The sequence below is a fragment of the Crocodylus porosus genome, unplaced genomic scaffold (assembly GCF_001723895.1).
Source record: "Crocodylus porosus isolate Cpor-Errol unplaced genomic scaffold, CroPor_comp1, whole genome shotgun sequence".
NCBI lineage: Eukaryota > Metazoa > Chordata > Crocodylia > Crocodylidae > Crocodylus > Crocodylus porosus.
In genome coordinates, this window is record NW_017728921.1 from 18,121,376 (window position 1) to 18,136,276 (window position 14,901).

Here is a 14,901-nt window from a genome sequence, read left to right on the forward strand (position 1 = left end):
CGGCCCGGCTTGTGTTCCGGAAAACTTTAACCCTCCGGCCGGACTTCCGGGTCTGATCCCGGAAGTTGGACGCCCCTCCGGGCTTTCTCCCTCGGGCCGGGTCCCGCGGGGCCTTAGCCCCCTCACAATCAGGATCTACTTAAATAGCACCGAAGCGAAGCAAAAATTGTGGGCCACTCATGGTGCCTGGCACCATTTTTGCAGTCTTTTTGTGGCACATCTCCCCCCTGCTGATTGGCCAAGGAATCCAGCAACACCACCCCTTGCCACTGGTTGGCTGAGTTGCCCTTCATGCAGCCCCACCCCTTCTCACTGATTGACAGAGGGGGTGGGGCTGCATGAAGGGCAGCCCTCCTGGCCAATCAGCAGCAAAGGGAAGAGGGGGCAGCAGCCATCTTAGCTGCTCCCCTTTTTGTTGGCAGCTTCCCCCTTCCCACCCCCTAGTGGGCTGCAAGGCTGGGCCAAAACGGCTGTTGGCTCCCACTGGGAAGCCAGCATTTTATTTTTTCTAAGCTTGCTTTTTCCAGTGATTCTGTGCAAAATTTTGGAAACTGCTGTTTTTCACAGTGCTCACCAGAACTGCCATTTTTCACAGTTTCCACAAAAGTTAAGGAATTGCATTTTGAAATTGCTTCGCCAGGGGATGGGGCCACAGGGGGACACAAAGACACCTCCCAGCCAAGATAGGTGACGAGCACAAGAAGTATCTAGGTAAGTGACGGGTCCAGATAGTCCTGGAATCAGAGGGGAGGTGCACACACCCATAGGAGGCCTCAAATGCCTCTACACTAATGCTCGTAGTATGGGGAACAAGCAGGAGGAACTTGCCCTCCTGCTAGTTAATACAAACCCGGACATAGTGGAGCTCACTGAAACCTGGTGGGATTCAACCCATGATTGGGTGGTAAACATCAAGGGCTACAGACTGTTCAGGCAGGATAGAACAGGGAGGAAAGTTGGGAGTGTAGCGCTCTACATCAAAGAGCAATACATGTCCTCAACAAACAGGATGGGGTCAGAGGAGGGGCAGACTGAAGTGCTCTGGGTTAGAATACAAGGGGGTTGGGAGGAAAGGGACTTAATGATGGGTGTCTACTATTGACCTCCCAAACAGGGGGAAGAGCTGGACCGGGAATTCTCAGGTCAGCTTGTGGAGAAAGTTAAGTCAAGGGATGTGGTCATCATGGGTGACCTAAACAACCCAGACATCTGCTGGGAGGAGCGGTCAGCCAGATCTGACCGCTCACTTAGGTTCCTCCACCTAACCCAGGAGGTGCATAGTCCCCCCAGGGAAAATGCCTTGCTGGACCTGGTCCTGGCCACAGCCAATGACCTGGTGAGGGGACTGTGGGTTTTTGACCACCTGGGAGATAGTGATCATTGGCTACTGGAATTCACCATCCACTATTCACCAAAGGCAACAGCCCTTGACTTCAGAAGGGCCAATTTCAACGAGTTAAGGAGATTAGTCGGGGAGGCACTGAGGTCCCAGAGGGTAGGGGAGTTGGGAGTCCAAGACAAGTAGTTGTTCCTTAAGGAGACAATCCTTCAAGCCCAAAGGGTGATAGTCCCAATGCAAGTCAAAGGGGGCAAGAGTGCTCAAAAGCCCCCATGGCTCACCAAAGGCATTCAGGAACATCTGAAAGCTAAAAAGGAGGCATTCACCCAATGGAAGGGAGGGGCCATCACCAAGGAGGATTATACCTCCACTGCTCAAGACTGTAGGGGGGCTGTTAGGAAGCCTAAGGCAGAGACAGAACTAGGACCAGCAACCAGCATCAAAGATAACAAGAAGTCCTTTTTTAAATGCATAGGGAGTAAAAAGAAAGCACCAGGTAACGTGAGGCCCCTGCAGGACACACTTGGCAATCTGGTGGTTGCACCAGACAATAAAGCTGACCTCTTTAACAAATTCTTTGCCTCCATTTATCTGAGCAGGGACTGGGACATCCCCCCACCAGGATGCCGGAGGGACTCAGTAGAGGCACAGCCAGGCCTAGGGTCAGATAGGACCTACTTAGAGAACTTCTGGGGGGGCTGGACGTGTTCAAATCAGCAGGTCCAGATAATCTCCACCCCAGAGTGCTGAAGGAATTGGCAGAGGTCATTGTGTCACCCACGGCACGGCTTTACAAGCACTCACGGTGCTCTGGCCAGGTGCCAGCAGACTGGAAAAAGGCCACTGTGGTCCTCATTTCAAAAACGGAGGAAGGAGGACCCGGGAAACTGTAGGTCCATTAGTCTTACCTCAGTCCTGGGGAAGCTCTTTGAGAAAATTATTCTGGCGCGTGTCTGTTAGGGACCAGCAGGGGGGATTATGCTTAGGGGCAACCAACATGGGTTCATTAAGGGCAGGTCCTGTCAGACCAACCTGGTGGCCTCCTACGACAAGGTCACAAAATCCTTAGACGCAGGTGTCATGGTGGACATAGTTTTTCTGGACTTCAGAAAGGCCTTCAACACTGTCTCTCACCCATTCTATTCCACACCCCCAACACACACACATCTACCCACCTCATTTAACCAGAACTAAGCCAAAAAAAAGTTTAATAGGCATCTCGGGCCTCAGATTGCCCGGTTCCACTATGGGAGGCCTATTTAAACTTGATTGACTAAAACTCAGTTGCTGGGTTAGGGAATGCTGAGGCAAGAGACCGAGTCAGAGGGGGTATGGGCAACATTTGAACAATGGTTAAGGGTTCATCACAATGTCCAGTCCGTTGGAGCCCTGACCACAAATGCTGTCATACTTTTCCCAGGATGACTGGTGGAAGCCCTCCCCACAAAGTTTATGAACACTCCAATAATCCCCTTAAGTCTGTTAAAAGACTACAGTAAGATCTGGAAAAGTCACGCTAAGCTGAGACTTATTCACAACAGGTAAAAATACAAAACCCTGATGCTGCAAGCTATCTGAGAAAAAACAATGAGGTATCCCATCCAGTATATCTGCTATCCGTAAGAATTACAAGCTGGCTCCTAAGTGTCTGGTTACTCCTTAAAAACTTGTGTTTTTCCTGGTTGTTAATCAGTTTCTTGAGATGTTCCAAACCAGATAACCCCTTGTCAATAGAAAAATAAAATTATTTACACAATTAAAAGAATGCTTTGAAGAATCTGAACTGAGGGCTTAAAGAGCTATAAATTCAGCAAATGGTGCACTTCAAGAGAGAAATCTCTCTGACACCATCCACTGTTGTTCTTGAGAAGCTGGAAGAAACAGATCGTCTCCCTTCAAGGATTGTGCTAAGAACTTTACCTGTCAGCATTGGAACCCCAGTACCTTGGACTGGTGGGATCCCAGCTCTCGCTCTCGTCTCTCTAGACATAGATTTCTGAACCTGAATTGTATTAGTTAAGCCTGAGCTAAGTTTCCCCAAACACTTAGTGAAACCAAGGTAGTGTTGTAATTGTTTTGTTTGTTTGTCTTTGCATGTCTATTACCACGCATCATAAATTTCATACACTTAGCAATAAATAACTTTTATAGTCAAACTGGTAATAACCAGGTGTATGTTTCCTTCTCTACTTTCCTCCCCCACTTGCTCTGCAGGAACGCTACTTTTATCTAAGCTAAAGATCCCTGTGAAGCCCAGAAATACTGTGGGGTCTGCTCATCGAGAGGCTACCACTACTAGGACAGTTGGGACAAAAGATTGGGACGTGCTGAGTTTGAAACACATAAGGAGATCAGCTTGTACAGGCTGATTGACCCAGTTTGACTCAGACGTGCCCTAATAAACTGAATGCTGGTCCAAGAGGGTGTCAGCTAGACACCCAGCTAGATTCAGAGGTATTCTGTTCATCTGCGTGCTTGCGTCTGGCTGCATTTTACTGTTACCTTGATGAACTGAATCCTAGCATATAAGGGTGTCAGCCTGTCCATGATGATCAACCCAGCCAGGTCAGGCATGTCACATTAATCTGTGCGTTTGTGTGCATGACTGATTTAGTGACTGGAGGAACCCAATCCCATTGAAACCGAGTCCTGCAAGATAGCTCCATTGGAGGTAAGGAATTGCAGAAGGGAGAGATATAGCTCCGTACAGAAACACAAATAACACAAGTAGCACACTGACAGAATTACAAAGACCCAAGAAACTTATCCTTAATAAATGAGCGGTCCAAAGTGATGGGGAAATCTAGTAACAATGCCTACAAAGTCAAATGCTTCGCAAATTGGCTGGAGGGCCGCACCCAGAGAGTGGTGGTGGATGAGTCATTTTCGACCTGGAGGGATGTGGGCAGTAGGGTCCCCCAGGGCTCAGTCCTCAGGCCCGCACTATTCAACATCTTCATCAGTGACTTGGACGAGGGGGTGAAAAGCACCTTGTTCAAATTTGCGGATGACGCTAAGATGTGGGGAGAGGTGGGCATGCTAGAAGGGAGGAATAGGCTGCAATCAGACCTAGACGGGTTACACGGGTGGGCAGATGAGAACAGGATGGGTTTCAACACTGACAAGTGCAAGGTACTGCACCTAGGGAGAAAGAACCAGCAGCATACCTACAGCCTGGGGAACTCCCTTCTCGTCTGCATAGAGGCAGAAAAGGATCTTGGAGTCATCATTGATTCCAAGATGAACATGGGTTGCCAATGTGAGGACACTGTCAGTAAGTCCAACTGCACCTTGTCATGCATCCACAGATGCATCACAAGCAGGTCCAAGGAGGTGATCCTCCCCCTCTATGCAACATTGGTCAGGCTGCAGTTGGAGTACCGCATCCAGTTCTGGGCACCGCACTTCAGGAGCAATGTGGACAGCATTGAGAGGGTCCAAACGAGGGCCACTCGCATGGTCTGGGGAGCAGCAGGCCAGGCCCTAGGAGGAGAGGCTATGGGACCTGAACTTGTTCAGCCTCCACAAGAGAAGGTTGAGAGGGGATCTGGTGGCCGTCTATAAGCTTACTGGGCTGGGGGCCAGCAGCGAATAGGAGAGTCCCTGTTCCCCCGAGCACTACCAGGAATAACGGCCACAAGTTGACTGACAGTAGGTTCAGGCTAGACAGCAGGAAGCACTACTTCACAGTCATGGCGGCTAGGGTCTGGAACCAACTTCCAAGGGAAGTGGTGCTTGCTCCTTCCCTGGGGGTCTTCAAAAGGAGGCTAGATAATCATCTAGCTGGGGTCATTTGACCCCAGCATCCTTTCCTGCCCATGGCAGGGGGTCAGACTTGATGATCTGCTCAGGTCCCTTCCAACCCTACCAACTATGAAACTGAGTAGGTCCCTAGTCATAAGAAGTCAGCGTTTGTAGTATTTACCCAAAACTGAAGACTCAGGGCCCAGTGTTGCAAAGCCAGGGCATCCATCTCACGGCTGGCACAATTTTGAACCAGTCGCCTTGTCCACATTCTCCATGGTACACTGCCAAAAACATTTAGGACATATTCAAAACATGCAGTTTGGTACAGGGACCTAGTCTCCTCTTATCAGGAAAGCAAAGGGCTCTCTAGCTCTACCTAGACATATCAGTAATGAGGTACTGCCTGACAGCTTGAGTCTCATAGAGCCTTTTTACTTCAAAGTATATAGGGAGGAGGAGTAGAGACAAAAAAAAAAATCATAAAGATCAGTCAACAATGTTCAGTGCAGAAGATCATGTGATAGAGAGAGATGGAAGCTCTGCACTTATGGTTAATAAACAATTCTTTCAAATCCATTCTCACCGCAGAGTGCTCCTTTCACTGAATGCCAGGGCCTTAGATTGCATGCTATGCTTGGTCCTGCGAACATCAACGTAGATCAGCCAACACCGCCATGTCCAACGTAATTTCTGCTTCTCCGCTGCATACAGCAATGATTACATCACTTTTAAAAGACATCCTATGAGGATTTGGCAATTCTGTAACAAATCCATATGGTCACTCCAGCTCAACCTCCCATCACACCAGCCTCACAGTGCCACTTGGTAGGAAAGCCTAGAAGTGCAGGTAGTCCAAAAGCTGAAACTGCTCTGCAAGATGTCTGTTAGCTTACTAAGCTTTGTTCAGTATAAGAATCTATTGGTATTGCAGATGTTATAACCATCAAAATATACACATAACATGATAGGTTAATTACTTTGTTCCAGCTTTAAGATCCCTGTGGGCTTCACATGCATGTGCTGATAATATTCAATAATTATTATTTCTATTGTGTTAGGTTTAGTGCAACTGGTTTATTGGAAAAAATTTAGCACCTTATGCAGTCCTTCAACAAAAGTTCTTAGAAAGTGAAAAGTGAGGCACAAAGAAGTTACTTGTTCAGGTTCATCCAGCAGCAGAGTCAGAAACAGAATACAAGTTTCCCAAATCCCAGTGCTCTATCCACAAGGATACACTACCTTTCACACTACTCATATATAAAGACTGATGTTGTTGAGGCAGAGAGTTGTTAATGAGAAACCATCCAAACCAGCAGCATAACTGGGAAGCAGGGAGAGGGGGCAGGCAAGTGGAACACCAGCTTCAGTCACTGATTTACAGCAGGTGCCAATGGACTCCCCTCCCCCAAAAGTCTTTATCACTGCAAGGGCAGTCCTACACTGCCTGGCCATAGGAACTGAACAAGCATAGCCCCATGGCTAGTAGTGTATCTGGGGGGGAGACAGGTGTAATTACAGGTGTCCAAGGAGGCTTTGCCACAAGAGGAACGTGCTTGCACCTGAAGGGGCGGGGGAAGTATACTAGGTACCAAGAACAGCCCCCAAGAAGACTGCACTGCTGCCTGTCCCCCAGCAGCAGCAGTTGCCCAAACCCATACTGCTGCAATAGCAGCCACAACAACAGCTGTTGCTGGAATAAAGACAACCAGGCAGGTCAGACTCTCCCCCCCACTCATAGTTTTCCACTAGTCATCATAAACCCTGCCCCCCCATCTCTGCCCTGGGCACTGGAAGAGCTAGTTATGCCTCTGATCTAAAGCACATGTTCACACACCCCTCCCACATATCCACACTCCCTGATTTTATGCTGTTTTGATTTTATTTTTTTAATAAAAATAAACAGAAACCTTCCACAGCAAGTCTTCCTACAAACAGATGTCCAGGATCTTATGAATATAGGCTTAAAAGGGGTCATTTCTTTTGCACTCTGAATAATTAATGAGACATTTATTCTTTGAAAACAAAATGGTCCACCTTAAATTGGCTCTGTGGTATTAGTATTTCAAAGCCTTGCATAGAGCCCTCTGATCTTCAGTGTGACAAATTATAAAGCTTTAACATCAAAAGGGTGGGTTACAAAAGGATACTCCGTGAAAGTGATGTAAAAAATGACTGTTCTGGCCAGTGTGCACAAAATCTTTGTTCTGTGCCAGTGAACTCCCCTTTTCCACACTTACCATGAGACTCTGCAACATGATACTTGCTCTTCTTCTCTCGCTGCTGATATACATAAACCTTCCAGGCCTTAAACACTAGATTGTATAAGAAATATCTGAACAAGAAAGAAAGAAAAACACTGCCATAAGCCTTCACCCAAACACACAATTTCTATATAGCACAGCCACCCTCACTTGGTCTGGTAAAACATGTCATGACCAAGGGAGACTCTTATCATTCAATGAGACTCCTATCATGCAGGATACTGGGCATTCACATTGCGGACTTGTATTCAGCATTGTGTATTCATATTCTGGAAGGGAAGCATTTTACAGAACAGGATACAGATATTTTGACTCCTCAAAATATAAACCGGAGAAGGTCTTGGATCCATTCAGGATTTCTGCTTAATCTAAACCCTTTTGGAAAGGGAGCACCCTTACAGAGAGACTCTTCTAGTAAGCCTGCAGAGACTAGACTGTCATCTGTGTTTCAGTCTCACCTTAATGAGAACAATAGCTTGCACTGAGAAGGCAACAAGGATGGGATTCCAAAGGCTCTCTCTGCCTGAAAAAGGCCTCTATGAAGAAAGTCCGTTAAAAATGGGGCTGAACTCAGTCCTTGTCTCTGAGACAAGGTAAGGAATGATGAAATCCATTGGTTTCTTTGAACAGTTGTCAGGAAAACCTTGTGAGGAAGGGAGAAGTATACAAAGGACTGTGCGATTACAATAAGGTGAGGTAAAGTACAAACAGATGACAGGTTGGCTTGGGATCCATAAAAGTCCCATTAAAAAGCAACTTAATTTTATTCCCAGGTCCCATCACGCAGCAATATGAACAAGAGAATAATATAGAATGGAGTGGCCAACCTGCAACATGAGTACTGCATGTGGAACAGGCAGCCTCTGTCTCTCACACATGGCAGACTGGCCAAGAAGCAGACAACAGAGCAGCAGATCAAGTAGTGAAGGGGACTGAAGTGGCACTCAAGGGTTTCACTTTGTCACGCATGATAAAAAGTTTGGTTCCCACTGATCTAGAAGGCCTTTTTCATGGATTTTGCTTCCAGAATCCTTTCCAACCTGGCATATAACCTGGGTGGTGAACCAATCAGAGAGAGACCAAGTTCCCATACCTCAGTGTATAAGAAGCAGGCAAGAAGCATGGTGGTTAGTCTGCTTTGACCCCAACAGCATAATCCAGCAGCATAGGATCACTTGAAAGACAAGGTGGAGTTCTTAGTCTGAACATAACTCAGACCTTTCTGAACAATTACAAGTTTCTGGAAATCAGGAAATTCAATTCATGCTAGCCAAGCTGAACCCTCAGGACACCTGAGCTGTACAACATAACCCCAACTTAAGGCAAAAAATAAAAAAAAGGAAAAGAAATGTTTGCTGCTGTTGGATAAATGGGTCAGAGACTAGAAAAAGACAAGAAGTAAAAACTGCAAAAAAGACAGTGACAGAGGCATTATAATTAGTCTTTCCCAACCATGCAATGCTGCCCAGGTAGATACGTACTAATACATATACCCCTCTGAACCTAGCTATGAACACAGGGATCATTTCACGGACCTGTAATGGCAGTCAGCTCTGATGCTGAGCTTCCACTCTCTGCAAACAATCCACCACTCCTCCTTCCACTCTCTGAAAGTTTTTTGCAGAATCTTCTGGTCATAATGGCATCTAGAGATTTGAAAGATGTTGAGGATGGCAAAGAGTTGTAATGATTTCTGAGATAACAGCAGATGCATTTTAAAGAAACTGCATTTCTTTTTCCAGTCTTGTTTACTTAACCTAATAGTCTCTGACTGCATGATAAAACATAACTATTCTGTCCCAAATGTCACCCAAGAATCTAGAAGTGCCAAAAGAAACACCTAGTTAAACCTTACACAACCTGTGTAAATATAGCAGCTCTTGTAAAGTTGAGCAAAAAGAAAGACAGCTTGAATAACTAGCCCAAGATCATGGAGTTGTTTGATGGTAGGCCTGGGAACACAAATTGCATATCCTGACCTTTCAATCTCTGCTCTAGCCACTAAACCCACAGCTAAATGGTGACATTTCTACATCTAATTCACCTCATTCTACATTGACTTGCATGAATATTTTAAATTACTTTATCTTTAAAAAAATAATATATTATCTTAAAATCTCTCTCTATTTACTCTTAGAAGTCATGCTGAATTTAAATCATTCTGATTTTAAAGACAAGCATTGAAAATTGATTGAGATTTTCAAACATTTTGAATTGCATATAACCCTCACTAACAACATAGTTGGGTATTCCTCTCTAGTTGTGAAATATATAAGAGGTTTATGAATTATACACTGCCTCTGTATTTGTTAACTTCCTATTTTAGCACAAGCAGCAGTGGTCCAGTCTTTTAGATACAACCTGTGCATCTGACAAAGCCTGGATGTATGTGACATAAACATTCAAAATTAAACTGAACTAATACAAACCCAGATGGGCGAAGGTTTTAAACGGAACTAGAGAACTGAGACTTGGATTAGGAACTCCAGCACAATATTCTCTGCATCAGGTAATACACCTACTGTCTCTTGCCCTGGCATCATAATTCTGATTTCATTTAAACCAATCATCTTTCCTCCGTAATATTCATCTGTGAAAACAATCATTTGGCCAAGATGGCACAGCTCACGTTGCAAAAAAAAAAAAAAAAACAACTCAACAAACCCCACCCTTTAAATGTCATTAGATGGAAGTATGAAATACTGCATTTGTAGGCATTTCTTACTTGTTTGTATTCATCACAGAAAAGCAAGCAAACAAGACAATAAAAGAACTACAGGCCCAATCTTGCAGCCTTAACTCACATCAACATTCCCAAATTAATGAGGATGCTCAGAGGTATGAGGACTGCAAGTTCAGACTCAAAATACCAGCCCTCCCACACTGCAAACCCTTCCACAAGCATCTGTGCATATATTGTACAACTCAAAATGACCTACCCCATCAAATCAAGTTGCTAAGCCATTCCAAGCACTCAAGCAGAGAAAAAACAAACAAACGAGAGAGTCACAAATTATTCTCTGAAACTGTTGAATTGTTAAGAGTCAACAGGTGAGAATTTTTTGGTGTGATATATGTTATTGAACCAACTGCATGTTGAGATACAGTTTAAACAAGTTTTCCACAGGTACCACAGTACCCTTCCTCAGAGTTAAACGTGGTGCGAGACCTATCCCAATCACACAGTTGGTTCAATAAAAGACATCACCCACAAAAATCCTTGCATACTGTTTGGGCCATCACAGCTACATCACTTCAACACTACATAAGAATTAACAGGAAAGTTAAGAAACCAAAACAACATGGAATTCTGGAATCTCTCTTTTATTTTGAAATATATTATTTGTTGCTTTAAAATTTAGCTAGCTGAGCTCCAGGAAATTTCCAATAGCATTGGTACTCATTCTGCAAAATTTCTTGGACAGTATCTATATATTGCTAAAGCAAATAATGCAGATCCAGTTTGTACAATGTGTAGACAGTTACTCTGGTTCACAAAACTATTCTTGCTTGCTACCTAATACAGCCCAGGTAACAACTTGTGCTCCTCAGTGAAATCATCTGGGGTGACTTAGGGCTTGATCTAGTTCATAGTGAAATTAATACAAGCCTTTCCACTGACTTCAGTGGGAATTGGATTAGGACCTTAGAGAGAAGCAAAGCCACAGTGGACATACAAACGACAATGTAATAGGACGAGAGAGGTGTTGATTTGGAGCATCCAATTTAAAACTAAACTGAAGAAACTCTATTGCTGCAGCTATTCCAAAGAGATGTATGTGAATGCTATTGAATACTTATTTAAGGACCATCGTACATGTTGCAGGGCCATTTGAACTCTGTGGCAATAGGTCTTTTCCCACTTCTACCATCTATATTACTACAATTTTAAAGTGAAAATGAAAAAAACAATTCTTTTCAGGTTTGTTGCTGTGAATACAACCTAACCACCATTAAGGCTTCTCTAAATTTACAGAGAAGCCAAATTTGGCTATGATTAGCTAGGAATATGGATGAGAATGATATTCAAAAAAGACAGATTTCAAGTAGTGTTAAAAGCCATTTATGCATGTTCCTGCAAAGCCCTACAAATGCTCCCCCATATCAAGGTATAATGCTTTCTACTCAGAACTGTACTACCTGGCTTTGGAAGGAAGAACTTGTCCAAATGTCTTTTTCACCCACAAGTAGAGGAACTTCCTGGCCAGGTGTCTGAAATGTAAACAAAGTTTATTTGCTTTTCTGATTTTAAACCCATGCTTCTATTAAATTTCTAACCAACTCCCTTACAGATGGGGATTCAGAAGCCTATCAAACTCAAATACACATCACTAAAAAGGCCTCAATTCTCCAGACCTCAATCCACATGGGACTGATTTACACGCAATGATATTAGACAGCAACAACAGTTCCTTAATTTGGATTCCTCCCAGTGATACAGTGAGAATTAACACTTTGTACATCTCAGCATGCTCATTCAATCTTGTCTTGTAAGAAATTTTCAATTCCTTCTTAGCCATGATGCTTTCAGGAAATGTATGGAGTGAAAAACTAAAAGAATGAAGAAAGAAGCATATTACAACGTAACAGTTTCCTTCAGGAAGACAGCCTTTTAAACAGCAGAATAGAAAAAAATAATGAATGTGATAGTCTAAGATGCCTGCTTTGATAGCTTAGGGGCAGGCAGGCAAATTGTTTGTAGAAGTTGGCTGAGATAACAGAAATGAAAACTACTTGTGGTGCAAGGCAGTGTAACACAGCTAGTTCTCCATGTGCTAGCTCCCAAGCAGACCTATATTAGTGTAGCACTAAACTAATAAACTCAGCTCAGAAACAAGACTTATCATCTTAGGAGCAGCATCATGCTAATGTAGCTGTACTGCATCCAGATGTGAAAGCCAGCACATCCCAAGCTAGCTCAAGTTTTCTAAAACCCATGCTGCACTGTGCCACATAGATGTACCCAAAATGCACAGTTAGATTCTTTTAATTATATTCTTAGTTGTGTGTACTTTCACTACTTATAATCTAGTTTCCCACAGGAGGAATAAACAAGTGATGTCAAACTCCTTGCAGATCTATACAGAAGGGGCAGTGCTAAGGACATGCCCAGTAATGTTTCTTATTTATTTATTTAACTAGTATCTAACCCCTGAGAATCCCAAAGCATGTTTATGAACCACGTAGTGCTGGTCCCTTTTAACCAGAAACTGACACAGAGAGGTTAAGCAACTCTCCCAAGATTGCTAAACAAATCAATGGAATATTTATTATGAGAATCACAGTCTTCTGATCCCAGATTCCCTGTTCAAAAAAACTGCCATGATTAAAAACAAAACCCAGCAAGTACAGAAAGCACAACTTTCACCTGATACGAAGTTCTTTTAACCTGCCTCCTCGATTCCAGGTATATGTAACCCGATAGGGAATCTGGCCACTCCCAATCTGACACCATTTCCCTGCACGCCGGGGAGCAATGGCCCGTCCAACCGGATAGCTCTGAGGAGTTCGCCATCTTAAGCTTAAAAGGAAAGAGGAAGAGTAATAGTACTGGCTCATTCACATTGACTATTAACAGATGCTAGTGTCTCTATGACCTTGTCCCATAATCAAGTATTAAAATAAAATTACATATCAAGTTAATGTCTACAAATAGCATATTAAAAAGTTCCATTTGATTCTATTAATGCTCTGTAAATTAACTCTCACTTGAATTTTCTGGGTCATTCCCCAAGAAATACCAACACACACACAGACTGGTACACAGGAGACCAAATGCAATCATCTCCACTTTCTATGCTGCCTTAAAAGGGAGTGGAAATGTAAAGGAAAAACAATGGTCTTATACTTATGCTATATCTTTTTTTTATTTAAAAAGACATGTATATGCAATTTTATATGCGTTTTCTGCTTATGATTCTAATATAGTATATCAAGAATTTTCTTGCACATTTTTGTTGAAAGATTTCCTGAAAGACTAGAGCTGTGGTTCTCAACCTTTTTTGTACTGAAACCCATTTGTAAACATTGACAGCCAGTCCCGACCCAGTGCCCCTCACCCCCCACTTGCTGCCCCACCAGTGCGTGGGGCAGTAGGGGTCCAAGCAGCCCCTCGCAAGCTGGAACTCTGTCAGCCTTAAAGAGAAAAGCCAGTTTCCCCATGTTTTCTTCCTTTAAGGGAGAATCCATTTTTAAAGTTTGTTTACAACCCTTTCATATATTTTTGCAACCCACTTTTGGGTCGCAAGCCATGGGTTGAGAAACACTGGACTAGAGAACTGAACCACAAGTATTTTCAGTGGTCAACAGAACAGCAAGAAATAATCCATCTTCAGCCAAGATATTATCAGCTGCTTGTGCATATATAATTAAGGACACCAATTTTTCTCTTAAAAAAAAAAATCCCTTCCTGTTTCTAATCAAAAAAACCCAAACAGAACTAGGCAAAGATTTTATATTCATTATGCAGCTTTTATTGAAGTACAGTTCTACTCTGAAGTGACTTAAAAAATGGTGCAATGAGTTCTACCTTTATTTTGCCTTGGTAACTTTCTGAAAAAAACGTAATTTAAGCTCGTTTAAAACTTGCAGAACCAGTTGCACCCAAGGTTGCCACCCAGAAGCAAACACTGCCACCACCCTCCAGTGTTATATGTTGGAGGCATAAACACAACCCTGAGCGCCCCAACAAGGGGTGCAATAGAATCTGAAAATCTCAACCCACTGAACACCTCAGAAAATAAATCCTAGTTTCATTGAAGTTAATGGCAAAACTCCCATTAACGTACAGTAACAAAGGACAGTTTACCTGAAGTTCTAATAATCACAGGTCATTACAGTCAAAATTTCAGAGGGGCAGAACTGCAATGTCACTGGTTGGATCTCCCAAGTGCAAGAAGCGAGATCAAAGCTAACAAACAAAACAAGCCTGGTGTTTTGTGAGAGTTTCTTTTCATGTAGAAAACTCTTCTAATATTTTGTGAAATAACAGGGCCCCATCTGGCAAGCAGGAGAGTTTAGTGCATGCCAATATGCGCAGCTGCAGCAGTCACCATGATAACTCTCCAGGTGCTTTTGAAAAAAGCTGTTTCAGTTATTTTTTAAATTATGTAAATGCATTTCAACTTTTATATGTCAGGTGTACAGTTCCCCATACAGTTTTGGGACAAAAAAGGAAGTTAACTTGAATTGAAATTTAACACAATCTCAATACGGAAAAAAGCCATGCAAAAGGATTATTGCTAGCAATAATTAGAGATTTCATGAAGAGAACTACAGAAATGTAAATGGTTTGTATTAGTGATGAAAGTGTGTAAATACTGTATATATGAAATATTCACCATATGGCTTGGAATAGAGTAGTAACTGAAGATCAAGGCCCCTTTGTGACAGATGCTGTACATATACATGGTAAAGGACAGTCCAGGCCCCAAAGACCTCACAGCTTGAACAGGAAAAAGAGTATGGGCAGCAGAAAGTATCATGCTCCTAATTTTATAGAGCACACAGACATACGTTGTGACTCGCCTAGGATCACACAGGAAGCAGATGGCA

The 14,901-nt window shown here is 43.3% G+C and overlaps 1 protein-coding gene across 5 annotated transcripts in view; it reads right to left on the minus strand.

Moving 5' to 3' along the window:
• SFI1 (SFI1 centrin binding protein) overlaps nt 1–14,901 on the minus strand; it is a 47,193-nt gene that overhangs the window by 31,356 nt on the left and 936 nt on the right. For all 5 annotated transcript variants that reach the window (XM_019539188.1, XM_019539185.1, XM_019539187.1 and 2 more), the window contains 6 exons: nt 12,716–12,868; nt 11,488–11,559; nt 8,883–8,993; nt 7,324–7,418; nt 5,670–5,787; nt 5,265–5,367 (listed from right to left, as the gene is read on the minus strand). In XM_019539188.1, the coding sequence (XP_019394733.1) occupies nt 5,265–5,367; nt 5,670–5,787; nt 7,324–7,418; nt 8,883–8,993; nt 11,488–11,559; nt 12,716–12,868 (652 nt within the window). The remainder of the gene's footprint in view (nt 1–5,264; nt 5,368–5,669; nt 5,788–7,323; nt 7,419–8,882; nt 8,994–11,487; nt 11,560–12,715; nt 12,869–14,901) is intronic.